At 44.4% G+C, this 24,833-nt stretch overlaps 6 protein-coding genes across 25 annotated transcripts; all 6 read right to left on the bottom strand.

Annotated features, from left to right (window-relative positions):
- Positions 1-1,818: 1,818 nt before the first annotated feature.
- On the bottom strand, positions 1,819-12,732 carry LOC6620684 (coronin-1C-A). 3 transcript variants are annotated; one of them, XM_032716290.1, is made up of 7 exons: positions 12,543-12,732; positions 6,285-6,539; positions 4,693-4,959; positions 4,221-4,634; positions 3,867-4,160; positions 2,932-3,117; positions 1,819-2,873 (listed from the first exon to the last, which is right to left on the bottom strand). In XM_032716290.1, the coding sequence occupies exons 2-7, from the start codon at positions 6,480-6,482 to the stop codon at positions 2,646-2,648; spliced, it is 1,587 nt and encodes a 528-aa protein (XP_032572181.1). In that variant the 5' UTR covers positions 6,483-6,539; positions 12,543-12,732; the 3' UTR covers positions 1,819-2,645. The 3 variants fall into 3 exon arrangements, with proteins under 3 accessions (XP_032572181.1, XP_032572178.1, XP_032572179.1); XM_032716287.1 differs by having other exon boundaries at positions 2,932-3,138; XM_032716288.1 differs by lacking the exon at positions 12,543-12,732 and adding an exon at positions 11,965-12,000 and having other exon boundaries at positions 2,932-3,138.
- Positions 12,733-12,932: 200 nt separating this feature from the next.
- Positions 12,933-15,844, bottom strand: LOC6607902 (nose resistant to fluoxetine protein 6). Of its 6 annotated transcripts, none has more exons than XM_032716277.1 (10): positions 15,724-15,843; positions 15,220-15,666; positions 14,956-15,096; positions 14,354-14,916; positions 14,180-14,259; positions 14,014-14,127; positions 13,616-13,956; positions 13,415-13,557; positions 13,230-13,344; positions 13,037-13,177 (listed from the first exon to the last, which is right to left on the bottom strand). In XM_032716277.1, exons 1-10 carry the CDS (start codon positions 15,803-15,805, stop codon positions 13,122-13,124), a joined length of 2,082 nt encoding a protein of 693 aa, XP_032572168.1. In that variant the 5' UTR covers positions 15,806-15,843; the 3' UTR covers positions 13,037-13,121. The 6 variants fall into 6 exon arrangements, with proteins under 6 accessions (XP_032572166.1, XP_032572167.1, XP_032572171.1 ...); XM_032716278.1 differs by having other exon boundaries at positions 14,354-14,895; positions 15,724-15,842; XM_032716275.1 differs by having other exon boundaries at positions 12,933-13,177; positions 13,230-13,557; positions 15,724-15,844.
- Positions 15,845-16,898: 1,054 nt separating this feature from the next.
- LOC6607904 (antichymotrypsin-2) lies at positions 16,899-17,630 on the bottom strand. The gene is made up of 3 exons (XM_032716303.1): positions 17,434-17,630; positions 17,228-17,369; positions 16,899-17,129 (listed from the first exon to the last, which is right to left on the bottom strand). Exons 1-3 carry the CDS (start codon positions 17,602-17,604, stop codon positions 16,954-16,956), a joined length of 489 nt encoding a protein of 162 aa, XP_032572194.1. The 5' UTR covers positions 17,605-17,630; the 3' UTR covers positions 16,899-16,953.
- LOC116800569 (nose resistant to fluoxetine protein 6-like) lies at positions 17,620-19,726 on the bottom strand. 5 transcript variants are annotated; one of them, XM_032716282.1, is made up of 7 exons: positions 19,609-19,724; positions 19,105-19,551; positions 18,841-18,981; positions 18,239-18,801; positions 18,065-18,144; positions 17,899-18,012; positions 17,620-17,841 (listed from the first exon to the last, which is right to left on the bottom strand). In XM_032716282.1, exons 1-7 carry the CDS (start codon positions 19,688-19,690, stop codon positions 17,649-17,651), a joined length of 1,620 nt encoding a protein of 539 aa, XP_032572173.1. In that variant the 5' UTR covers positions 19,691-19,724; the 3' UTR covers positions 17,620-17,648. The 5 variants fall into 5 exon arrangements, with proteins under 5 accessions (XP_032572173.1, XP_032572174.1, XP_032572177.1 ...); XM_032716283.1 differs by having other exon boundaries at positions 18,239-18,780; positions 19,609-19,723; XM_032716284.1 differs by having other exon boundaries at positions 17,697-17,841; positions 18,085-18,144; positions 19,609-19,726.
- A 121-nt stretch (positions 19,727-19,847) lies between these two features.
- LOC6620685 (serine protease inhibitor 42Dd) lies at positions 19,848-22,790 on the bottom strand. 9 transcript variants are annotated; one of them, XM_032716298.1, is made up of 4 exons: positions 22,725-22,790; positions 21,319-22,250; positions 21,113-21,254; positions 19,848-20,036 (listed from the first exon to the last, which is right to left on the bottom strand). In XM_032716298.1, exons 1-4 carry the CDS (start codon positions 22,747-22,749, stop codon positions 19,915-19,917), a joined length of 1,221 nt encoding a protein of 406 aa, XP_032572189.1. In that variant the 5' UTR covers positions 22,750-22,790; the 3' UTR covers positions 19,848-19,914. The 9 variants fall into 9 exon arrangements, with proteins under 9 accessions (XP_032572189.1, XP_032572186.1, XP_032572187.1 ...); XM_032716296.1 differs by lacking the exon at positions 19,848-20,036 and adding an exon at positions 20,060-20,401 and having other exon boundaries at positions 22,725-22,785; XM_032716297.1 differs by lacking the exon at positions 19,848-20,036 and adding an exon at positions 20,062-20,608 and having other exon boundaries at positions 22,725-22,788.
- Positions 22,791-23,012: 222 nt separating this feature from the next.
- Positions 23,013-24,778, bottom strand: LOC6607905 (ovalbumin-related protein X). Its single transcript, XM_002032623.2, has 3 exons — positions 23,753-24,778; positions 23,545-23,686; positions 23,013-23,347 (listed from the first exon to the last, which is right to left on the bottom strand). The coding sequence occupies exons 1-3, from the start codon at positions 24,602-24,604 to the stop codon at positions 23,175-23,177; spliced, it is 1,167 nt and encodes a 388-aa protein (XP_002032659.1). The 5' UTR covers positions 24,605-24,778; the 3' UTR covers positions 23,013-23,174.
- Positions 24,779-24,833: the final 55 nt, after the last annotated feature.

A 24,833-nucleotide genomic window follows, 5' to 3' on the forward strand; every position in this document is an offset into this window, starting at 1 on the left:
TCCTGGCACTCGGCACATTCGCTGCTTGCTTTTAATTAACAAATGCCTACCATCGGTTTCGACAATCGCAGAGCGTTAATGTTAATAGAAGACCGTAAACTCACCTGGATGCGGAAGTAGACATAATCTAGGCTTGGCCTTTACTGCCGCGGCGCATCATGATCTACTGGCCCATCCAAAGTCATGATAATAACTTGATTTGACAGCGGATTTGGCCCAATCTGCCTGGATTATTGAAGAATGCACAATCAAGATAATTTTTTCATAAAGTTAGCCAATTTAGTGGGTAATCACAGTACTAACAACTAATGCTGCAGTAATTGCATATAGTGGACAATTCACTTTGAAATTCAAAATAGTAAGCGATGGAATTTAGAAAGTAGGTGATGTCCAGCTGGTTCTTTAAAGGCTATTTTAAAATTGGTGAGAAAGCCAAATTTTAAACAAGTTACCAAGTAATTTCAAGAAAGAATTCATCACTTGACCAATGACTTCTTTTGTGGCCATTTTAATTCATCCACTTGGCGGCCAAATCACATTTCCAATCGCATCGTGCAAAAGCCACAGCCAAAGAATAGAAGAACATTTTGTCAAGTTTAATTTAAGGTAGAACCCTTCTCCTTAGGACAGCAGTTTTTTATGAGAAGTTGGAGAAGGATTGGAAGAAACTATGTCATTGGTCTTTAAACAAGTAAACCGCTAACAATAAAACAACCTGAATACCCTTACCGTGTACCTCTAACTGCCCACCTATCTGGGTTCTATTCAGACTATGAATTACATATTTTCGGTTCTATTAGTTCTAGTTATATACATAAAGTACACACTTTAAGCCAGTGCTGAAAGTTTGTTGCGATTAATTACTAACTGAAATACTCGTACATCTCGGCTTCCGCTGAAATTTATTGACAGTCTGAAAAGCGAAATCTTAGTTCAAAGTGAGCAAATGCATCATCTATGTATTTATAATTTGATCGAACTTATAGAAAGAAGTACGCAATAATTGATAGTATTTATTATTGCACTACCATTATCAAGTCCACGTCTGGTTGCTCTAGAGGAACCACATGGCCTGTACTGTTGGCTCACCAAGAAGGTCCACTGCTTCAAACTGCTACCGATAATCGCTGAAACTTGCAGTGAGCCAAATTGCATAACAAACATAATTTTAATTAAATCAACAACTTAGTCGGCAACGCACTAATCATAATTGCCACGCGCCACCCACAAAAGCACACTTGGCCAAGTTTAATTAAAATGTCAGAATCGTTGTACACGTAAATTGTAATTGCATTTTTTTGGTTTACTCGTTGAGGTAATAATTACACACAACACATTGGCAGTATGCACTAAAGCTGTTTAGGCAGAAATTAAACGAATTTGCATATTCAATTGAACCGAACAAATAGGCTCGGCAATGAATAGCGCATGGATGAGCTTATTTCTGCAATTAAAAGTTGTCAATTAGTTTAAAGTGCAGCTGGTGAAAATTCCATTGTCGACTAACATCTACACATTTGATAGAGCTGCTGAAAGAGCACAAATTACGAAAAGAATTGGGTTCGAAGGACCTCCATTATCAGCACGCAAGTTCTTCTGGCATTGTATTTTGTTTTATTCCGTATCAAATTGTAAATTATTTGTATATAGAGTATTTATGTATATGTATATAGTCTGCATTTTACAATGGTTGTCAATTACAAAATCGGTAGGTGTTTAATGACGTTGCTCTCGCCCTCAGTTCTCAAACAAAAATAATGAAAGTAAAATCAAATAAGCGAAAAGAAAAGTAAACAAATCTTTATAAAAATAGTCTCGTTTGGTTTCTTATATTCTTTCTGATTTTGTTGCATTTATTGTTACTCTTATTATTTCAAAATACAGCTTATCATTAGTTTGAACAAGAAAATTTTGATTACGAAAACGAATTATGTCCGATGACCCCCATCACTTTCTAACTAAATTCGCTATGTTTGACACGACAATTTGCAGGGAAATGTGACTGATTAGGGGGGCCTCAGCTAGGATGAACAGTATCAATTCTATCAGCTATTGTCATGAAATCTTCCGGGACGTACAAATATACAGACGTTACAGAAAGGAGCTCGTACAAATTTGGTTGGTAGGTGTTAACTCTTAAGTGATTGAGGTTTAGTCTATGATTTGCCTTTGTTAAATTTACAACAATTTCATTCTTGCGTCACAACAAGCCGGTCGATGGGCCGAGTGCCTGCCCTTCGCTCTGCTTGATTTTGGCGCAAAATGTAGGTAGTTCGTTAGGTTTTTATATATTTTTGGCAGGATGTAGTTTTATGTTATGTTTTATACGTTAAGCGTCCAGCTCTGCTCGCTTATGTTCGATTAGATGGTTTAGCTCGGCATTCTCTAACCCTATCTGTGCCACACTCAATTGATTTCGCTCGTTAAGGACCTAATATTAAATTATAAAAAATAAATAATCGAAACCATAATGGTAATAGACAATAAGTTCTTTTTTCAATTCGCCCTCAGCGCGTACGAAATAAACGTTATGTTGCAATAGAGAAATTAAGCGATAGCTACGAGCTTCTACAAGCAGTTCTCTGTCTCTCCTCCAATCCATTCCGCCCATTTTAATCAGTTCAGTCCTAGTTTCATAGCTAGACCTAGTCCTCGTCCTTTGACGTACCGGCTGATGTGGACGCATGGTCATTGGCACTTTCACTGGCTTTGCCGTCGGACGTGGCTGCTCCCGCTGAAGCTGGCGCAGCATCGCTACCATTCTTGTTGCGGGCGTCCTCCTTGGCCTCCAGAGCGCGGATGCGGTTCTCTTGCTTGACGATGATCGCCTTGAGTTTGCGGATCTCGTCCTGTATGGTGCGCAGGTCCTTTTCCTTTTGAAGTTAACCAATAAGTTAGTCATACAATCGATGCAGGAGTACAAGTACTCACCGATAAAACCGCTGCAGGCGGTCCACCTTCACTAGCCTCATTGTTGTTTCCGGACGCAAAGTTGCCGCCGCCCGCGCTGCTGCTCGTTGCACCGGAGCTAGCGCTGTCGCCTCTGGGCTTGTTCAGGATGTTGCCCGCCTTCTTCGCTGGTAGCGATTTGTTTACCGACGAGGACACGTAGCCACCCTGTACAATGGAAACGCGATCCTGATTAGGCGGGTAAGAAAATCTGTTCGTTTCAGAACACAACAAGCAACAATGAACACAACGACAAGCGCAACGCGCATTCGCGTGCGTGTTAGGGCCAAGTGTGCATCTGTGCGGCGTGTTACTGTATTCAATAGGAGACTTTAATAAGTTAGCTAACATTTAGAATACTAAACCGTTTTAGATCATTGTGAGTATTCTTAATTTCTCCGGTCGTCACTGAAACATTCTTAAGATGCCTCGTCTCAAGGGACATTGTACAACAGAGAATGAGGACTGTAGTCAGTGTATTGGAGTGGAATGTGGCTGGGCGGACAAGGCACAAACGTAGATAACGCAGAAAAAACGTAAGTAAAGCAAGCGCAGGCATCACACGCTGGTAGGTAGCCACCGGCAAATGCAGGGAGTAAGCTTTAAACAGAACGCACAAGTAGCTCACTTGGAGTCCTTGTGCTAGCAGACAAAAGCAACTGCAAAAGCCGTTGGAATACATTGTAGAAGGGGCGTCCACAGTGGCAGCGACTGCCTCATCGACTTCGAGCCGCATTGCCATCTGTGGACAAGCCCCGCTGGCCCACATGCTGATATATATATTTTATATCTTGTACGCTCTTATCGCCGGCGGAATGGCTGGCAGTGTGGCCGAACCGTTGCCGCAATCGGCGGCGAGCGCTGTATTCGCAACACGGAATAAAAGACGGAGTTGCTTCTGAATTTCGGCCACTTACTTTGAGCGAAAATGTGATCGGATCCGCATCCTTGCCATCGATCCACTGCTCCGCGGTGATGGCAGCATCTTCCGCTAGCGTATCGGGGTAGAGATCCTCCTGGAAAAGATCCGACTTGCGCGGCACAGTCATCGAGATGACCTGACACAGACCGTTGTTGTTCATGCGATAGAACTTGGCGACCTCGCAGGTGGTCACATCACAGCCTCGCTTGGGCATCAGACCAATACCACGCTGCGGCTCTGTAGTCTGAAACGTGTTTATGTAGTGCACGAAAGGAGGTTCGGGCGTTACCTGGTTCGATGAGAGATTGGTTAGATAATATACATATGTATTAGATTTACTTGTACTAACCTCGAAATACCGAATGACCGAGTCACCTTTTCCACACAAGTAGATCATGTTCGTGTCTGCGTCGTAAAGCGGGAACATTACGCCGTTGGACGTGTCCAGCTCCACCATGACAATGGGTTCGTTAAGGGCATCCGGTGCGCGCAGGGAGTACTGACGCTCCGAGCTGCGGTTGAAGCCTGTGGTGAAGATCAGACCGTGACGTAGGAAAATGGCCCGCGTGGCCTTGGAGCCCTCGTGACACATGGCTTCGCTCTCCAGCTCGGCCGTGCGGGGATCGTAGATGCGGATCTTTTTATCCTTGCAGGTGGTGACCAACTTAGAGCCATCCCAGTTGAAGCAGGCGCTGTAAACGATGTCCGGGTGGGAGTCGATGTGCACGAGGATTTCACCAGTGCCCACGTTCCAAATCACGACCTTCGCAATACAGGGAGTATAAGCATTGGCTTCTGAAAGAGTCTTGGCATTAGCTCACCTGGTTATCGGAGCCGGCGGTAAGCAGCACGTTGAGCGCAGAGGGATGCCACAGCACCAGACCCACGCGGCGCTGGTGGAAAACCAGGTCGACCACGGGTTCAGTGAGTGTTCGGGACAGCCCGCCATCGGGAATCTGCCACACTTTGACCACACAGTCCTCTGAGCCGGAGGCGATCACGTTGTCGTTGTGGGGGCACCAGGCGATGTCCAGCACAGGACCCTTGTGACCGCCCACCAAAGGGTGGTCAGCCGCAATGCGACCAACCTGAAAGAGTCCATTAAATTTCAATTAGCTCGATACGCCACAGTAAACTTTTATAATTGATGGCGACTAAGTCATGAGCAGCAACCATCGCAAAACTGCAACCTCGCGACCCATTAGCCCAATTCCTGAATTATTATTTATAGCCGACTCCGACTGCACGCGGTTCTGCTACGTTCGCTAATCTGCCAAGCAGGCAATTTATAATTGTAAACTTCATGCCAAGTGCTTCCGAATATGGCCCTAGAATTATAGAAAATTGGAACGCCGAATATCTCCCACCGAAATCTACATTATTCGAAGGATATTATAACAAATAGTAATAGTAAAATGTTTCAAATTCTACATGGTTAGATATTATTAGGTAATATTCTTTGTTCCTCGCTTATCTTGAACTACACAAATTTGATCTTTCGATAGATGTATTGCATAAAATGTATCATTCCAAAAAGTTTCTCGAAGGCTTCCATGAGTGTAAATCTATTTTGGTTTTTTCAAGAACTTGTGCTTGTTCTTTCCTACACTTGCCACATGCGTCCAACCTTGGCGACTAGATGGATCTCACTCATCATCCAGTGCCCATAAAATAAGTAAAATAGGGCGTGTGAAAGCCGCTCCACATAGAAATCGTCACTTAAAAAAGCGGCAACTGTTTAGCCGTCAAGTCAGAGTGAAAAAAACGATCGGCTGCCGCGCGTTTTGCATACAAATTTGTTTCAAATGGAACGACCATCGGTGTGCTTCCAAATATGTTTTCATCCAAAGAGGAGCATCGGAAGATTAGGGGAATGTGCGCTTCTGCCGCCCACACTATTTGCTGGAGCTGCGCGCAAAACTACAACTAAACAGAAGTCCGAAAGGCTGAATCTGGGGCAGGATGGCCAAAAGATTTGGAGGAAGATACAAACAATTAGTTTTTAGCGGAATAAGTCGCCGAGCTGAGTGTGCATTTCGATGCAATGATTCGCCCGAATATCATTTTTGTATTCATTTAACTGGCTGCTCCTCCGCCTCTCTCTAAAATTAGACGATTTGTTTGTCATGTTGGATGGTGGCCAAATTACAAAAGTGCGCCAGCTAGCAGGATCGCTGCCGCGGTAGTAGCAGAATCTATAACTATTTATAAACACATGTGAGATTGGGTGGAGTCATGCGAAATCCGTCGACGTCACTCGCGACGTGGCAACAAGCCCGCAAATGGCCGCAAACTTTATGCCAAAAGGGCGCTATAAATAGTTGGCCATTGTCTTGTTTAAAAATACCCCACCAAGCTAGCCGCGTTGGGGCAGACGCACGTAGACGTATAATAGGTCCGGTGGGGCACTCACTTTGTTGTGTGGCAGGACGATGAAGGCTCCGCCGCCCGCCGACTCCACGATGATGGCCAGGAACTTGGGATTCACCGCGCAGAATGTGGAGTCCCAGCTGGACTTGGATACCCGTATGTTGTCGTAGCACTGCTCCCGTTTCAGAGCCTGTCCGTAGACGTGGCGGAACTTGGAGCTGCGCACTACGCGAAACGACATCTTGATGCTGCAGTGGCTTGGGTCAGTGGTCAGTCCTGAGTTTCTCTACGTCTAGCTCTGAAAAGAAATGGGACGTACGAAGGATAGTTAGCAATTTAGGGGAATTTCTCGCGCACAGACCCGTTTTGTATTTTCCACCCTTTATAACAAGTCATCGGGCGAAATCATTTAGCCGTATTCTTTCCGCACCTGACACACGAGATATGAAATCCCTACGTTTTGGCAGAGATTTGAAAACTCATTTGATAGGTTGTGTTTCCTACACAGTTCTATGAGACCTGAAAATCGTGATCTTGGCCTTATCCGAGTTATGAGCGACGCATAAACCGACCGAATCGCAATGTTATTCGCTTTCAGCTTCGCTCACTTATGTGTTAGCTTAACACGTTTTTCTTTCACCGCGCTTCGCAGCCTCGATTAGTTCAATAAATTTGCATATGCTGATTTCGCTTGTTGCGAAAATCAATGAGCTTTCCATTCGCAGCTCGCTATTGACGCGCTGACTTTGTCCGCGAGAGGTTGCATCAAATTGCTTATGACATCACTAATGTTGGCGACTGAAAGCGCCGGAAACGGGGGGAGGCGCCTAGAACGCTTTCACCTGCCACTTGGCACCTGCCACAATCGGCTCCACTTTCGTTAATGAAGCGCCAGCCGGAACGTGTCGAACTATCAGTTTTCCATACCCCTTTCTTTCAGATGACATCATAACGCCAAAATAGCCACTCCAGCAATGAGTAGCCTTCCAACACGTGAGTTATGGCTGAGCAAACCGATCCCGCAGGCCAACCTAAGCCCAAACATATACCTAACACTCCGGGAGACTTCTAGATAGCTACGTGTTTGAAGCTGAATTCATTTCTGGGTTGGGCCGAGCCCGGCCCGCAGGCTGACTAACTTCGACTCCGAACAGCTTTCGTTTTTAATCAGAAGAGTGCCATAAAATTGTTTGCCTCTTTTGCCTCGTTGCTTCGTTTTGTTTTGCTCAAAGAAATTCATATTTATTGCAAGCACTAAACTTTGTCATTGACCCCTTTAAACTGGCCCCAAAGCAGACCCCAGAATTGATTACTTTCTACGCTGTCTGTTTTTGGCCACAAGGTGAGCCCCGGAGGTCTTTTGTTCTTGGTTGGGTGTGGGTATCGACATGCCTTCTCCACTGATAAGGAAATATCAGCTCGGAGTTGGCTAAACACCACAGAGATAATGTTAAGTGCTACGCCTATGTAGTCCAAGACGACGCCGAAATGTTCGCCACCAACTGGAAAATACTCCAAAGCGCTGTTCCCGGAATATATCTATCTACATACATATATCTGCGGCGTGTGTATGCGTTGTTATTTATGTGTTTATATGCCAAACACCTTCGTTTGCAGGCGGGAAAATTTTTGTTTCGCGGCTGAAGGTCAAACTTATTAATAGAAAATTAAATCATCTTAGGCGAAATGAAATTTTCATATACAAACACAGCGCACGATGCTCAAAGCAGCGTTGTAAATCGCATTTGATGTGTTTATTTATTTCGTTGGCATCGATGGCACCTGCCATGCCTGAGTTATCATAGCCGGGCCACCCCCACCCACTCCCACCATCCCGCTCGATCATAATTGCATTGGCAATTTCGCTCGTAAGGACCAAAAAAAAGTGGCCTCTTCTGCGCGTCAAGTCAACTTGACCGTTGCCGGTGGTTTAATCGGCGGCGAAGCGACTGCAAAAGTCAGCGATTAACGGAAGTGGGTTCAAGAAAATCTCAGAAGAAAGGAAAATCTCATAAGAACTCATTCTCGACGCCCATTATGCGAGTGATGTGATTGAGTACCCAGCATCAGATTGCATTCCATTCATTACAGTGGGCCACACATGTAAGGCTGTTTCAAAAGATATTCGAAAGGAAATTAAGGCAAAGGTTAAAGTTAGTACCGGATCTTAAAATCGCACAGTGGATGGAAGTCCGCAATATACATAGTTATTGTGTTTAAATGTAATACTATATTTCTTCACAACAGATGTCAAAGGTGCGATCTTTATTAGTTTCTTAAATTGTGTTTTCCTTTTTTTCTAAAAATTCGCTTGACTCCACTCGGAAATTACCTATAAACTACGATTCTGATCAGGAATATATTCTTCATAGGGTTGGAAACGTTGCAACGTTTTCAACGACACAGCATAAACTTCTATAAATAAAAGGTGTGTGAAATGGGTTTCAATTACATAATGGTTTTTATAGTATAATTAGAATTAATAGAATTCCGTTTGAAAAAGGTCTTGGAGTAGGCTGCCAGAATTAGAAACAGACTGTTGCTGAATCATAATTGTAAAGTAACCAACTAATCCGCATGCCACTTAACCAGCGGGTGTCAACCAACTTTCAGCAGCGACTGTCTTGTAATCACATTAACCATTTGACAATGGGGCTGTTGTGGGGCCCTCCAGCCATTTGTGTTGAAATCGCGCGAGATGCAACCGTCGCTGAATTGATGCGAATGCGATGGTCCAGCGATCGGGGACTAGCCGCGAATTGACTTAATGCTTGATTGCAAATCTTGCCGCTTTGTCGACACGTTGTGTTCACCGGCCACTTCTAATTGCTAACAAATGTCGTCGTGTTGTTCTTGTTCCCGGCGGCGTGACTAAAACGCCGTGGGTCCCCCACTCGACACCCCTCCCCCCCAAAACACTCCTCGAGTGACTTGGGTGTGCAGTCAATTAGGCGTAGTACGAGTAGTTTCCAGCAGCAGCAGTGCAATGGGGCGTGAGCGAAAATAAAACAGTGCCTGGGTAAAAATAAAGCGACGATGGAGTGGGACACTGCTCCAATTGTGGCGACAAGGGCCCCGTTATAATGACATCTCTATTCCCCAAGTACACTCGAAAAAGAGGCTTTTAAATGTGCAGCACCACATGCCATCATGGTTTTCGGATTTAACTATTTAAGTAGCTACAACTGATAGTTCGAAACTTTTCCCAAAGCTTAGGGCACAAAACCAGTCTTGCATAAACAAAATGGTTATTGTTATGTGTAGTTATAGGATATTGAGTTTCAGGACATGAGTTTCCTCAACTCAAGTGCTTTCCTTACTTTAACGTGTCACCACAATTACACCGAGGTAGGTGGTTTAACATTAAATGAATACTATACACTGATAGTTTAAAACTTTGTCTTGGTATGTGAAGGAAGATATCAGACCAGTTGTAGCTTAGTCAGGTGTTATCAATACGGCGTCATACATTGTATACATATGTATGTGTTAGCGTTGCGTGGCTTGGTTTTGATTAACTCGTGGTATCTTTTCTCCCTGTGCACAGCTGCAGCGGCACCTAATCAGCTGGCCAATGATCAATGCCACATGCATGAGTCACCCCTGATAAGGGGACCGCTGTTTATCGGCTGTCGGCTGCACTGGAAACTTTCGCCGTTCGTCTCATCTCGACTCGACTCGAATGGATGGTGAGGTTGATGGCGATGATGATGATGTCATTGATGCAGGCGCAACGTCATTGGTTGTGCAGCGCATATACATGCCCATACACAAACGTACGTCTGTGTGTTGAAGGTTCATCAAACTGATTGCAGAGTGTGCGAGCCTGACGGCGATTAGCCAAAGTTTTTGACAAAAAGCGCGCAAGTGTCGCGGCAGACTCACTGGCTTGCAGCACAGTGGGTGTCGTCGCTGTGCGAGTGAAAGTGGAACTCTGCTGCTAAAATTAACCACATGCATATGCAGTGCCCCACCCGACACCCAACACCTCCCCTCGCCGTCGCAAGTGGCGCTGGCTTTTGTTGCTGTCTTAATTGCCGCTCGTTCTTTTTCTCCCCAGCTCCCCCCACTCTGCCCGCCATCCGTTGCTATTTTTTCCATTTGCGCTTAGTCAGACTGGGCGGCAATTGTGGATGCCTGTGCACCCTAGAAATTCAAAGTACATGGATTTTGTTTGGCACTCAATGGGTGAGTAAAAGTACCTTTCCCTTTTAAGAACTACACATTCGATGCCTAACTAAAGCTTCAAACGCGTATTCCAGGTAATCCGATTTCTACCTGATTAACACGTGAAACACTGAGAAAAAATTATCCCCGTATTTCAGAAAATCACCTTCTATTCTTAAACGCCATAAAGACGAGAAATTCAACATAGAAAACTTTTCTTACGTCTAGAAAAACTTAAATCATTGGTGTTAGAAAAGCTTTCAAAATTCAAGAAATTATTTTCTTTACTTTGGTAAATTCAAGAAAGATACGTAACTAATGTAAACTGGTGCTTAAATAGTTGGAGACATTTTGAATCAATGACGGTTTCCTAAAATCAAGGTTGATTTTATTCTAGGTGTAGTCATGTAAAAGTTAATTTATCAAGATATTGCTTAGAAATGATAGATATATCACCCTAACCAAAGACACTAGAATAATATATTATTCTAATAATAATAATAATAATATAATATTGTAGTGTCTTTTCCCTAACAATCTAGGTGTCAAAATAAGCATTCCAATGTCAGATTCACGTTTCAAACATTTTTTTTTCGAATTCAGCAATGACCAGAAAAATTAAAAGGTAATGTTGAAAAGGGTTGAATTCTAAATTAAGGTTTTGAGTTTTCTAAAGCAATATTAGAGCAAAGAACATTTAAATCTCATATTTCATAATCTCATGTTTTTACTTCGAGCACTGTTAGCGATCTAAATTTTACGGTTCCAAGTCTATATTTAATGATCATTTTTTAATTTAATATTAGAGGGTGGACTGTAAAATTCCAACTTCAGATGTTCCTAGTATCCGAAAGGGTATTCAAGCAGTGGCTTCCCGAAATGACTTGCTTCCTAGTTCTTTTCGGAGTTATTGCCGCCAATTGGCGTGTCCGTTGCCAGACAACTGGCGTTCATACGTGCGCCTATTATGCGATCGTGGCCGAACAGCTGTTGGTCGCCGAGTAATCGCGACATTGCCTGACGCATGAACGCGATCGGCGGTCGGACTCTAATGTGTGTGTGTGTGTGCTTCATTCCAGTGCATTTCTCATATTTTTGTCACTAATTGGTGTTGGCTAAGTTTCGCTGCTTAACCCATTTGGGGAGCAACCGAAATAGCTGTGCGTGGGGGCGTATGCTGTGCGCTCTCTCGCTCGCTCGCGCGCACTTTCGAAGACACCTCTGGAGGTCGCTTGTTTTTCACACTTGCTCTCGCTCGCACGCACGAAATGAACCGTAATTGTGGGCTCGGGCCCACTGGAAGCCACGTTTATGGCTAGCCAATATTCCGAAATTTCAAATGCCACCTCATTTTGGCGCCCTTTGAAAGCACACCCCCTTCGCCCTTCCTTATAACTTGTTGCTTCCACCAGCAACAATTGGCACACTCTCTCCCTCTTTTCCTTTCTCCCGCACTCGACCACTCTTCCCCGCTCTCACGCAGCGTAAACAAGTGAGAGCCGGAAAGGAAAAGCCACACAAATTACAGCGAAACGCAAGGAAGAAAAAACAAATACCAGAAAAAAACAATTAATACAATCAAGTGCGAAACAACAAATTCGACTGCGAGTTGTTTGATTTCTTTCGCTCGTTTTTGCAACGTTTTTCGGCACTGGCGCTGCCAAAGACGCTGCTGCTTCGCTCTCTTTATTCCCTTTTTTGGGTGTTGGACTCATATAACACGGTGAGCGAGCGGGAGAGCAGATGGCGAAACTTTTATAGCGGTACTCTTCACATGCACTGCGTTCGCCGCTCCGCTCGCACAAGAAAGCACGCACACCAGCGCACGCACGCCACACTCGGCGCACACAGACTCACACGCACACACACGTATGGTCGCAAGGCGGCTGTCGCACTTATTTTTTACTGTGATTTTTAATGATTTTGTAATACGCGCGTTCATTACTTAAGCGCCGCATTTGCATCGACCACTCGCAACGTCAACTGGAAAATGCGCAGCTTCAGCTGACACCGAGCCGAAATACTCCTATTCCGCAAAAATACCGCTGTGATTCATTGCAACCGCTTTGCTTTTGCTTGACATTTAATGTGCCGCACAGAAGCGGCCGCAAGAAACCAAAATACCACCACTCACTTTATCTGTCACTCCACTCACTGGGGCCAGGGCATTCAGCGGGATTCAACTAGAGATTTTGCACACGACTCCGGCTGGGAACTTAAGGCACTTCTTTTCAGACTTTTCAGTCAGCAGAAAGACGGGACGAGTACAAAATGCCGACGAGAGCGCGCTGAGCATCTAAGAGCAAGTTCGACACTGTTGTTCGAGGCGAGTTGTTGATATCAGCGCAGTTCGCGTTCACGTTCACCGGGCGCTGCGTTCATTCGCCTGGCGTTGCCACCTGGTCCGAAACTGCCATGGAACTAGCTAGATACAGCTAGTATTTGTTTCGGGCTGAAGGCACCCAATTGGACAATTTTAATTTTAAGGAAATCATTTGACCACTTAAGTTAATATAATTGCTTGTTCAATATCTATTAGTATTTAATTTCTATGCGCTGCTTATCTAAATCCATTCATCCATCTTACAGTAAAATATTTTTTCTTTATGTACCAGCACAGCTGTCGGATCTAACTAAAAAACTAAAATCGCTAAAACATAGCAACATTGTCTGTCGGTGACCGCGTGCATCCCTGGTGCGGAATATGGTAGCCCTAAACAGCTGACTGCGCGGGTCTCATTTGAATTTCTGGACCAACTTCTTCCGGACCTGAAATTGTTTCAATTTAGCTGGAATTTCGTCAAGTGCGGAATGTGTATACCTTTCTCTGGCTTTATAAAGTATCGCAGTACCTCTACAAAAGGATATTCTAGCAACACTGCCACCAGCGCAGCCACGACTTGAGTGAGTATGAACACACTCAACACATTGCATAGCTGAAATGGAGATAAAAGCAATTGGACCAAAAGCGTACATAAATGTACGTAAATAAGTTAACAATATTACCAGGTAGAAGCTGGAGATGTAGACCGGTTGTCTAAAATATCCCGCCACTGTTCTCAGGACGACAATGTGCCAGAGAAACGACTGAAATGAGATTCTTGCCAAAGGCCGAAACGCCGGCAATGTGCAGAAATCGTAGGCAACGCCTGCCGTAAAATTGTGAGTGACTCAGTGACTATCATTAAAATCTGTTTATTAACCCACCTCCAATCTTGCAGCACATGAGGACCACGAATCCTGCGCATATTAGCACCCACAATATCTTGTGGATGCCCGCGTACAAGGCTAGCCATAGCGATGGCTTCGCAAAGTCCTGTCGAATGAAGATGTAGCCGGAGAAAAGGACTCCCAACGTGGCCAGCACAAGCAGCCACATGGCCAGATCGTACTTAAGGTGACCCAGGAGTTGAACTTTTCCAGAACGCTGCCTAAGGTAAAAATGACCGCACAGAAAACCAAACAGGTAGCCTCCCAAATTTGTGTAAAAGGGCGGATACATTTGGTAAAATGTGTCGGAGTGTCGGAAGTACAAGTAGCGATATGTTCTAGGGGCATTCACTAATCATAGACTGGGAAATAGATCATAATTTATAAAAACCTACTCCGGACGAATATGGTAGATACCATCCAGCTCGAAAACGTAGGTCAGTATAGCAGGTACTGCAATGGCAAGTGCTAAAAGTGTTGTGTAGATTGCCCTTGTCAGCTTGGGATGCCTAAAAGCACAGAGGTATTTTTGTAATACTCCAAGAAGGGCAGGGGACTCACTTCTTGGTTATAATAATTACTATTAGGAAGAGCTCGAATAGCTGCATGTCTGCACCTAGGTACCAGGTCTGATGGGAGCACTACAATGAAAATTGGATGGGTAAGGTAATTACTAACGGGATTAAACTCAAGTTATCCTCTCTGAAATACAAAAGAATTGTTTAAGTAACGTACACTGTCTTCCAGCATGTGGTTGGTCACGAAAAACACGTTCTTCCACCAGTTGGAGCGACAGAAGACCCGCTCGGCCTCCGTAAGATGTCGCCAAAAGGGGCCGTTTTGAAGACGCACCAACAGTGTTCCATTGAACAGGATGAGAGCGAGTAGCGATGGCAGGAGTCTAAAGTATCTGTAGGAAAATACACGAAAGTACACAGCAATGCACTCAAGCGTGCCAGTCTTGGGTTGAATCTGTTGGCGTTTTGTGAAGTTTACGTATAGAAGGAAGCCGCTCATAACAAAAAATATCTGGATGACCAGGCTACCGTTCTGGAATATTGATGTCTCGAACCGGAAAAGGAACTGTTCGTAGAACTCCGGATTTTCTATTGGAACAGTCATAAAGACCATGAGCGTATGGCCTAAGATCACTGCAAATACGCCAATCACCCGAAACCCGTCGAAAAAGCTCACATCACGCGAGAAATCTGAGTAATAGGGCTCAACCAATCGATGATAATTTCGTACCACTGAGAAGGATGTAAGGAGTCGCTGTCCTGGAGGCAAACCGAAATCAACTTAAGGGATGTCTAGTCCTGTAACTCATATCCACTTACTTCGATCCTTTAGTGGCTCTCGATAAAAACCTTCTGATTTTTGCGAGCTCATCTTTCTCAGTCGATAGTCGAGGAAAGACGAACACAAAGTTATAAACAATATAACTACCAGAATACCATAAAACGTCAAGTCAAGCAAATCTGAGGGAATAAACTTTACGCAGTGCTTCACATAACAAAATCAGAAAATACCAGTACTGTATTGTGCAAAGTTTCTAGAAGATGCAACTATAGCTTGTCATCAATAATCTTAGCCCTACTCACCCAGCTTCAAGTCCTTATCCGAGGCAGAGACACAATACTCGATAAGGCTGCGAGTCCTGAGTGAAAACTTCTCACTGAACTTATGGTTTAGACAGCCTTTCACAAGATCTTTATAAAAGAGATCCCTATCTGAATTCGTTTCATCCCGACGGTGTACCTTGTCGTAGTAGGATATAAGTTCCTTATCCAGGATTTCTTCTTTCTCGAATTCGGATATGTTATTGATACTTGGCTTGCAGTTCTCCAGACACACGCCCCTAAAGACGCGATCATGACGAAAGCGGTGCTTTGAGTCCTGTGAAACTTGGTCGATTTGGTGCCACAGAGCAGAGCTAGCATTGGGTAAAATCTCGACGTACACCAAACAGTAAGTGCCAGCTTTATTATCCAGACATAGATCGTAGTCATCAAGTTGGTACAGGACAGGCATGTGTCTGTAGAGAGTTACTGCGCACGCAACTTCCCTGATATAGCTAGATATAGGATTAAGTTCACAGTACTTACAATTAAACGATCCAGATAAAAAGTGTCCTTGTCCCAGAGACAATATGGCTGAAAGAACACCTATTTCCAACCAGCGGAGCATGTTGCGTGTGTTTGGTCTAACACTTAAAGATCAACTATTCCGAATCTTTGCTCGCTTTGTCTTACCAATTTAGCGATAGCGTGCTACACCGTCAGGCTTGGCTGTGTTCTCCAAAGATATTTCTATAAATTACTTCGACTTCACAAAATCACAGCTATTAAGTGGCTGCCGTTTATTTTATTTTATTGAACTTCAATTTTTCTCATCTTTCAGCTTCCTATTGCTTAACCCAAGTAGCGACCAGTGAATATCGGCAGATCGTAATGGTTCTTCACGTAGAAAGCAAAGGGATGGTTGGCAATGAAGCGTTTGCGATTGAAGGCAGCCACGCCCATCACCCGCCATACTGAGGAGGAACCATGAAAACGATCCAGACTTTTAGACTTTATTGAGGCCACATGCTTCGTTAGTACAAAAATATTAAGTGTATATATAAGATCATCGATTGCGCACAGACTAATGTTTTGTATATCCTTACAGACAAGGTAAAAGCTGAATATGCTCGACAAGCCAGCAATATAGGACTGACCCAGCTGCATGTTAAATGTGGATTGGTGTTAGTATGTTTGCTTATTTAGAGTTTTTTTATGCTGCCAGCGAAGAGAGCGGTTGAGTCCTTGTTAAGGATGTAAAATGTAAATGGATGGTCGACATGGAAACGTATCGGATCCGGCTTCGGCATGGGCAGCGAAGTAAGGCTCATGACCAAACCTGCGAATTGGGATTACATTGAAATTCAGTTCAACGGTTGTGATTGGTGTATTTTGATGGAGTGCTATGTTCAAAAGTTGTTGATTCTTCCCGCAAACAAAATAGTAGAATCCTTATTAATAATGTAATAGTTAAATGGATGCTGGACATGGAATTGGACGGGCTGTGGTTCGAACGTGAGCATGGTGGCGTAGCACATGACCATTCCTGCAAATGAACATCAAAAGTCGTAGCTCAAGGGTTATATAACTCGAATTAGTAGGTGGGCCGAACAGGTAATGGAGCAGATGCGTGATGTATGCTAAGCCAGGTATGCAGATCAATGGATTTTCTTTTTTGGACCAATTACGGATTATCCCAAAGCTTCAGACAAATTCTTGAATTCCATTGTAAATAAATAGCTGTCTTTATTGTTTTGCCAAAGAATCAGGTACCAATTACAGCTCATCATGCTCGCTGGAGGCGGAGGTATTTTCCTCGAGCCGCACAACTGAGCCCCAAAACAATGGCAGATCCTTCTGATGCACAAGGACATAGGTGAAAGGATGGTCGGCAAGGAACTCAATTGGTTCCTCAAGCGACATAATAGCGCGCTTCCTACGCACCGCCATGCCTGCAGGATGGGAAGAAGACAAGACAGACACGGATGAACAAATGGGACATGCTCAGGATGATGGATGCCAAAAAATACGAATGACTTTGACCACTTACCCGTGGCGGCAGCAGCCTCCGTTCCCTCCTCGTTGACTTCTATGAAGGCCTTGTGTATGATGGCTGACACTTTCAATGGCTCCGGACTTTGTAGCATTTTTCCGAATTCAGCCTGATCGGAGAACATCCTTGACATGCCCAGCTGGAGGAGGTTTAAAGTAACATCAAATCCATTTCTTTGTTTATGTGTCAAAAGTAAAGCTCACCTTCTGGAAAACCTCAGACAACTCCACTTGGAACTCTGCCTTGAACCTGGGCAATTTGAGCGCCACCTTTGTTTCGTACAACGCCTGCGTGATCTGCGAGAGGGTCGTGAGGCGCAACTTCTCCTCCAGGGCGGGCAGACCCGTCTTGGTTTTGGGCAGAACGATCAGCATAGAGAGGTCTGAGTCCTTGTAGGGCAGTTCCAGGGCCGTGGCATCTAGCGCCGGCAGATCAGCCACATGGCCAGATCGTACTTAAGGTGACCCAGGAGTTGAACTTTTCCAGAACGCTGCCTAAGGTAAAAATGACCGCACAGAAAACCAAACAGGTAGCCTCCCAAATTTGTGTAAAAGGGCGGATACATTTGGTAAAATGTGTCGGAGTGTCGGAAGTACAAGTAGCGATATGTTCTAGGGGCATTCACTAATCATAGACTGGGAAATAGATCATAATTTATAAAAACCTACTCCGGACGAATATGGTAGATACCATCCAGCTCGAAAACGTAGGTCAGTATAGCAGGTACTGCAATGGCAAGTGCTAAAAGTGTTGTGTAGATTGCCCTTGTCAGCTTGGGATGCCTAAAAGCACAGAGGTATTTTTGTAATACTCCAAGAAGGGCAGGGGACTCACTTCTTGGTTATAATAATTACTATTAGGAAGAGCTCGAATAGCTGCATGTCTGCACCTAGGTACCAGGTCTGATGGGAGCACTACAATGAAAATTGGATGGGTAAGGTAATTACTAACGGGATTAAACTCAAGTTATCCTCTCTGAAATACAAAAGAATTGTTTAAGTAACGTACACTGTCTTCCAGCATGTGGTTGGTCACGAAAAACACGTTCTTCCACCAGTTGGAGCGACAGAAGACCCGCTCGGCCTCCGTAAGATGTCGCCAAAAGGGGCCGTTTTGAAGACGCACCAACAGTGTTCCATTGAACAGGATGAGAGCGAGTAGCGATGGCAGGAGTCTAAAGTATCTGTAGGAAAATACACGAAAGTACACAGCAATGCACTCAAGCGTGCCAGTCTTGGGTTGAATCTGTTGGCGTTTTGTGAAGTTTACGTATAGAAGGAAGCCGCTCATAACAAAAAATATCTGGATGACCAGGCTACCGTTCTGGAATATTGATGTCTCGAACCGGAAAAGGAACTGTTCGTAGAACTCCGGATTTTCTATTGGAACAGTCATAAAGACCATGAGCGTATGGCCTAAGATCACTGCAAATACGCCAATCACCCGAAACCCGTCGAAAAAGCTCACATCACGCGAGAAATCTGAGTAATAGGGCTCAACCAATCGATGATAATTTCGTACCACTGAGAAGGATGTAAGGAGTCGCTGTCCTGGAGGCAAACCGAAATCAACTTAAGGGATGTCTAGTCCTGTAACTCATATCCACTTACTTCGATCCTTTAGTGGCTCTCGATAAAAACCTTCTGATTTTTGCGAGCTCATCTTTCTCAGTCGATAGTCGAGGAAAGACGAACACAAAGTTATAAACAATATAACTACCAGAATACCATAAAACGTCAAGTCAAGCAAATCTGAGGGAATAAACTTTACGCAGTGCTTCACATAACAAAATCAGAAAATACCAGTACTGTATTGTGCAAAGTTTCTAGAAGATGCAACTATAGCTTGTCATCAATAATCTTAGCCCTACTCACCCAGCTTCAAGTCCTTATCCGAGGCAGAGACACAATACTCGATAAGGCTGCGAGTCCTGAGTGAAAACTTCTCACTGAACTTATGGTTTAGACAGCCTTTCACAAGATCTTTATAAAAGAGATCCCTATCTGAATTCGTTTCATCCCGACGGTGTACCTTGTCGTAGTAGGATATAAGTTCCTTATCCAGGATTTCTTCTTTCTCGAATTCGGATATGTTATTGATACTTGGCTTGCAGTTCTCCAGACACACGCCCCTAAAGACGCGATCATGACGAAAGCGGTGCTTTGAGTCCTGTGAAACTTGGTCGATTTGGTGCCACAGAGCAGAGCTAGCATTGGGTAAAATCTCGACGTACACCAAACAGTAAGTGCCAGCTTTATTATCCAGACATAGATCGTAGTCATCAAGTTGGTACAGGACAGGCATGTGTCTGTAGAGAGTTACTGCGCACGCAACTTCCCTGATATAGCTAGATATAGGATTAAGTTCACAGTACTTACAATTAAACGATCCAGATAAAAAGTGTCCTTGTCCCAGAGACAATATGGCTGAAAGAACACCTATTTCCAACCAGCGGAGCATGTTGCGTGTGTTTGGTCTAACACTTAAAGATCAACTATTCCGAATCTTTGCTCGCTTTGTCTTACCAATTTAGCGATAGCGTGCTACACCGTCAGGCTTGGCTGTGTTCTCCAAAGATATTTCTATAAATTACTTCGACTTCACAAAATCACAGCTATTAAGTGGCTGCCGTTTATTTTATTTTATTGAACTTCAATTTTTCTCATCTTTCAGCTTCCTATTGCTTAACCCAAGTAGCGACCAGTGAATATCGGCAGATCGTAATGGTTCTTCACGTAGAAAGCAAAGGGATGGTTGGCAATGAAGCGTTTGCGATTGAAGGCAGCCACGCCCATCACCCGCCATACTGAGGAGGAACCATGAAAACGATCCAGACTTTTAGACTTTATTGAGGCCACATGCTTCGTTAGTACAAAAATATTAAGTGTATATATAAGATCATCGATTGCGCACAGACTAATGTTTTGTATATCCTTACAGACAAGGTAAAAGCTGAATATGCTCGACAAGCCAGCAATATAGGACTGACCCAGCTGCATGTTAAATGTGGATTGGTGTTAGTATGTTTGCTTATTTAGAGTTTTTTTATGCTGCCAGCGAAGAGAGCGGTTGAGTCCTTGTTAAGGATGTAAAATGTAAATGGATGGTCGACATGGAAACGTATCGGATCCGGCTTCGGCATGGGCAGCGAAGTAAGGCTCATGACCAAACCTGCGAATTGGGATTACATTGAAATTCAGTTCAACGGTTGTGATTGGTGTATTTTGATGGAGTGCTATGTTCAAAAGTTGTTGATTCTTCCCGCAAACAAAATAGTAGAATCCTTATTAATAATGTAATAGTTAAATGGATGCTGGACATGGAATTGGACGGGCTGTGGTTCGAACGTGAGCATGGTGGCGTAGCACATGACCATTCCTGCAAATGAACATCAAAAGTCGTAGCTCAAGGGTTATATAACTCGAATTAGTAGGTGGGCCGAACAGGTAATGGAGCAGATGCGTGATGTATGCTAAGCCAGGTATGCAGATCAATGGATTTTCTTTTTTGGACCAATTACGGATTATCCCAAAGCTTCAGACAAATTCTTGAATTCCATTGTAAATAAATAGCTGTCTTTATTGTTTTGCCAAAGAATCAGGTACCAATTACAGCTCATCATGCTCGCTGGAGGCGGAGGTATTTTCCTCGAGCCGCACAACTGAGCCCCAAAACAATGGCAGATCCTTCTGATGCACAAGGACATAGGTGAAAGGATGGTCGGCAAGGAACTCAATTGGTTCCTCAAGCGACATAATAGCGCGCTTCCTACGCACCGCCATGCCTGCAGGATGGGAAGAAGACAAGACAGACACGGATGAACAAATGGGACATGCTCAGGATGATGGATGCCAAAAAATACGAATGACTTTGACCACTTACCCGTGGCGGCAGCAGCCTCCGTTCCCTCCTCGTTGACTTCTATGAAGGCCTTGTGTATGATGGCTGACACTTTCAATGGCTCCGGACTTTGTAGCATTTTTCCGAATTCAGCCTGATCGGAGAACATCCTTGACATGCCCAGCTGGAGGAGGTTTAAAGTAACATCAAATCCATTTCTTTGTTTATGTGTCAAAAGTAAAGCTCACCTTCTGGAAAACCTCAGACAACTCCACTTGGAACTCTGCCTTGAACCTGGGCAATTTGAGCGCCACCTTTGTTTCGTACAACGCCTGCGTGATCTGCGAGAGGGTCGTGAGGCGCAACTTCTCCTCCAGGGCGGGCAGACCCGTCTTGGTTTTGGGCAGAACGATCAGCATAGAGAGGTCTGAGTCCTTGTAGGGCAGTTCCAGGGCCGTGGCATCTAGCGCCGGCAGATCGGCATAGCGGAGACTCTCCTTTAAACTCATCATCGAAACCTGAACGGTCCGCTCGCCATCCAGGTGAAAGGTGTCCGGGCGGGTTAAGTGTTTACTGAACTGGTGCTTCCAGGCGCCCTTGAAGTGAATGGCGTTCACAAGGACCAGTCGCGAGTCTGAGTTCAATACACTAGCCGGCACAAGATCCTTGATCAGGTGGTTGGTCCGCTGCTCAACCCAATTGTTGATGGTTGCCGCTGCTTGGACATTTTTGGAAAAGTCCACGCTCTGAGCCGCCGAGAGGAACTGCTTGGATAACAGCTGGTCAAACTCCTGGCGCAGCTGGTAGCCATCCATCACGAAAATCTTGTTGGCGATGCGCAGGATCTGGCTGTCCTGGTAGGCGGCCAGCACCTGGTGGAAACTCTGTGCGATTTGCTCTGGGTCGCTGGAGGCCAAACCCAATCCCTGGTCCAGCTGGGTAGCCGTCTCCTTTTCTGCACCCAGCCTGGCCATCGCCGCACAGGTCTGGATGGAAAAGGGCGAGAAGATGATGTTCTCGCCGGGCTTCTGAGCCGATAGCTTGTCGTACACGTTGATAGAGAAAAGGGCCAGCCGGCGGGCGAACTCCTGGTGGGCGGCGTCGGCCATGGTGACGTCAGCCGAATGGACCGGTGGAAACGGGGAGAGGGCTAGGCCGAGCAGGGGGAGCAACCAGCAAGCTGTAAGTATCCAAATCGACCGTGGATGAGGTGTGCTCGATTTCATAAATTTATGTAATTGCAGTGTACTGATGAGTCACCTCCACAAACGGTGTTCACTATATCTCTCGGGTTGGCCGTTTCGCCGGGGTTCACTAGCTCGATTATCGGAAAGGGTAATTAACTGCCTGCTCCAACTGCTGGTACTCAGTTTTTCACCAGCGGCTTCGAGTGTGTAAATTGATTTCTTTTCTATTAACCGGCTACCGCCCTCGACTTTTATGATGTGGCCTTTGAGCAACAACTGAATTCTCTCAGCGAGCGCACATTGTTTTTATACTCGCATATGCATATTTATTCTCCCATAACATTTGTGCGCTCCCAAACGGGTTTTTCTCTCGCCTGCATTCGGTGTTCTCATTGTTCTCACTCTTTACATGCATATTGCACTATCTTTCACTGTTTTTTTTAAAATAAAACTATCGGATAACTTACCACATGGCACCAAACGATAATCCATATTTCAGTAGTTTTCCTTACAGTAAACCTAGACTGCAAAGCGTACGTAGTGGACTGGCCTGACTTCAGGTCCACACGATTTTCTACGCTCTTATCAGTCAAAGCTCAGTTTGAGCTTGTTATTGTCTTCGAAAATAATGGGATTTTTCAGTTCACTGATAACGGAGGAAAGCTGAAACTGAAATCATTCCCTACCTAAATTTGTTTACTATATTTTGCCAGAAGTTCTGGGGAGAATGAGTCAATAGAATCCAATAACACCCATCATTTATATACCTTCAATGGCAGATTTATTTTATGTTTATGTTAAGATAATTCTTACACATTTAATGTGTCAAATGATAAATGTTTATAACGTAACTTAAGTGGAAGTACAATTTATTCCTTAACTTTTTCGCACGCCAAAGATATTTTAGGACGATACATTTAGATACATCTGTTACATTTTTCAGGTTTCTCATCATTGGTAGTGATAAAATGACCGGCAAATAGAAGGCCATGGGTGTTGTCCTTTATAGCATAGAAGAAAGGTCTATTAGCGTGGAATACCTTTGGAGGTGACTCGCGCGCAGGCATGCTTCTAAATGTGGCAACCGCAGCTGAACAAGAAGTTTAAACTAGTTAATTAGAATATATGTATATTTGAGTGAAATTTCTATTACTGGGACTTGCTTAGCAAATCGCAGGACATTCGTAAGAATATCCGAAGTACTCAGATAAAGGGCTGTCAAATTGCCAAAAGTAGAGATATTTTTTCACTCAAATATTTTTGGAACCCTTTTCCTTGCAGGCTCACCCGTTGCGGCTGCAGCTTCAGTGCCCACTTCGTTAACCTCGATGAATGCTTTGTGGACGATCTTGGAGACAAATAGGCTTTCCTCGGATTGCAGCATTCCTCCAAGCTCTGCCTGACCACTGAATATTCGATTCATGCCCATCTGTGAGTAGCCAGGTTGCGTATACATGTATAATGAAAATACAATAACAAATCCATTTCAGCTAACCGACATGAAGACCTGGGATAGTTCTTGCTGGAACTCGGCTGTAAAGCTGGGAATCTTCACATCAACTTTTTCTAGATTCATTGCCGATGACAATGCCTCTAGGGAAATATCACTGAGTTTCTTTTCGAGGCTCGTGAGATTCGACTTTTCATCCGGAAGTAAAATGATCATGGCCAAATTACAGGCACTGTAATTCATTCTGAGGACAGTGGCTTCGAACTTGGGAAGTTCGGCAAAAAAGAACTTCTCGCACACGTGCATCATTCTCACTCTACTAGCTTTATCCGATCCGAAGAAATCTTCTTCCTGGGTGTCTCTTTCATTGAATCTGATTGACCACTCTCCCTTGAAGTGAATACCGTTTACGAGGCACAGCCGTGAGTCCTTGGTTAGAACTCTTGGACCGATTATGTCCTTGATCAGGTTGTTGGTCTGTGACTCTACCCATTTGCTGACTATGCTGGCAGCCTGCTCGCTGCCAAAGTCAATCTCCATTGGCTTGGAGCGAAACTTCTGCTCTAGAATGTGGCCAAACTGCTCATCAACTTGGAGACCCTTCATAACATAGAGACCATTGGCCATTTTAAGAACTTTGCACTGTTCATAGGACTTGAGAATGACTCCAAAGCTTTCAGCAACTTCCTGAGCATCAAGCCCGCCGAATCGCAGCCCCTCGTCCATCTCCTTACCTGTGGCCGATCCCTCCGTCGTTCCCATCCGCAGCATGGCCGCAGAGGTCTGGATGGACAATGGGGAGTAGATGATGTTTAGGCCAGGATTTGCCCGGCACAAATGGTCGTGCAGACAAATAGCGAATTGTTCCAAGCCGTGTGAGAACTCCGCGTCTTTCATGATGAAGGAAGCAGGCGATCTCAGGTTGACTATGTTAAATATGCGTCCAACACTTCTGTTCTACGATAGAAGAGTCAGTGAGTACTCATTTTTCGAAAGCATGTGATAGTAGGTATTCGGATTGACTTATCAACAGTTTGAGCAAATATTTTAATAAGAAGCTAGAGGAGCTATCAACCCCATTCCAATTTCGGGTATGCCAGGAGCTGCTCTCAGTCGAGAGCGCTTG

Source organism: Drosophila sechellia, chromosome 2R (genome assembly GCF_004382195.2).
Source record: "Drosophila sechellia strain sech25 chromosome 2R, ASM438219v1, whole genome shotgun sequence".
NCBI classification, from domain to species: domain Eukaryota; kingdom Metazoa; phylum Arthropoda; class Insecta; order Diptera; family Drosophilidae; genus Drosophila; species Drosophila sechellia.

What these genes read in the sequence shown, in the direction of transcription:
- LOC6620684 (XM_032716287.1), bottom strand. Translation starts at nt 6,482, where the DNA reads ATGTCGTTTCGCGTAGTGCGCAGCTCCAAGTTCCGCCACGTCTACGGA. An exon ending in TCGTCCTGCCACACAACAAA is followed by an intron (nt 4,960 to 6,284) that starts GTGAGTGCCCCA and finishes GGACTCTTTCAG; the next exon opens with GTTGGTCGCATTGCGGCTGA. An exon ending in CCGCCGGCTCCGATAACCAG is followed by an intron (nt 4,635 to 4,692) that starts GTGAGCTAATGC and finishes TGTATTGCGAAG; the next exon opens with GTCGTGATTTGGAACGTGGG.
- LOC6607902 (XM_032716275.1), bottom strand. Translation starts at nt 15,805, where the DNA reads ATGCTCCGCTGGTTGGAAATAGGTGTTCTTTCAGCCATATTGTCTCTG. An exon ending in AGAGCCACTAAAGGATCGAA is followed by an intron (nt 14,917 to 14,955) that starts GTAAGTGGATAT and finishes ACATCCCTTAAG; the next exon opens with TTGATTTCGGTTTGCCTCCA. An exon ending in GTAATTATTATAACCAAGAA is followed by an intron (nt 14,128 to 14,179) that starts GTGAGTCCCCTG and finishes CTGTGCTTTTAG; the next exon opens with GCATCCCAAGCTGACAAGGG.
- LOC6607904 (XM_032716303.1), bottom strand. Translation starts at nt 17,604, where the DNA reads ATGCTGATCGTTCTGCCCAAAACCAAGACGGGTCTGCCCGCCCTGGAG. An exon ending in TGTCTGAGGTTTTCCAGAAG is followed by an intron (nt 17,370 to 17,433) that starts GTGAGCTTTACT and finishes AACCTCCTCCAG; the next exon opens with CTGGGCATGTCAAGGATGTT. An exon ending in GGAGGCTGCTGCCGCCACGG is followed by an intron (nt 17,130 to 17,227) that starts GTAAGTGGTCAA and finishes CCCATCCTGCAG; the next exon opens with GCATGGCGGTGCGTAGGAAG.
- LOC116800569 (XM_032716282.1), bottom strand. Translation starts at nt 19,690, where the DNA reads ATGCTCCGCTGGTTGGAAATAGGTGTTCTTTCAGCCATATTGTCTCTG. An exon ending in TTTATCTGGATCGTTTAATT is followed by an intron (nt 19,552 to 19,608) that starts GTAAGTACTGTG and finishes TTGCGTGCGCAG; the next exon opens with TAACTCTCTACAGACACATG. An exon ending in GTAATTATTATAACCAAGAA is followed by an intron (nt 18,013 to 18,064) that starts GTGAGTCCCCTG and finishes CTGTGCTTTTAG; the next exon opens with GCATCCCAAGCTGACAAGGG.
- LOC6620685 (XM_032716291.1), bottom strand. Translation starts at nt 22,296, where the DNA reads ATGAAATCGAGCACACCTCATCCACGGTCGATTTGGATACTTACAGCT. An exon ending in TGTCTGAGGTTTTCCAGAAG is followed by an intron (nt 21,255 to 21,318) that starts GTGAGCTTTACT and finishes AACCTCCTCCAG; the next exon opens with CTGGGCATGTCAAGGATGTT. An exon ending in GGAGGCTGCTGCCGCCACGG is followed by an intron (nt 21,015 to 21,112) that starts GTAAGTGGTCAA and finishes CCCATCCTGCAG; the next exon opens with GCATGGCGGTGCGTAGGAAG.
- LOC6607905 (XM_002032623.2), bottom strand. Translation starts at nt 24,604, where the DNA reads ATGAAAGACGCGGAGTTCTCACACGGCTTGGAACAATTCGCTATTTGT. An exon ending in TATCCCAGGTCTTCATGTCG is followed by an intron (nt 23,687 to 23,752) that starts GTTAGCTGAAAT and finishes GGCTACTCACAG; the next exon opens with ATGGGCATGAATCGAATATT. An exon ending in TGAAGCTGCAGCCGCAACGG is followed by an intron (nt 23,348 to 23,544) that starts GTGAGCCTGCAA and finishes CTTCTTGTTCAG; the next exon opens with CTGCGGTTGCCACATTTAGA.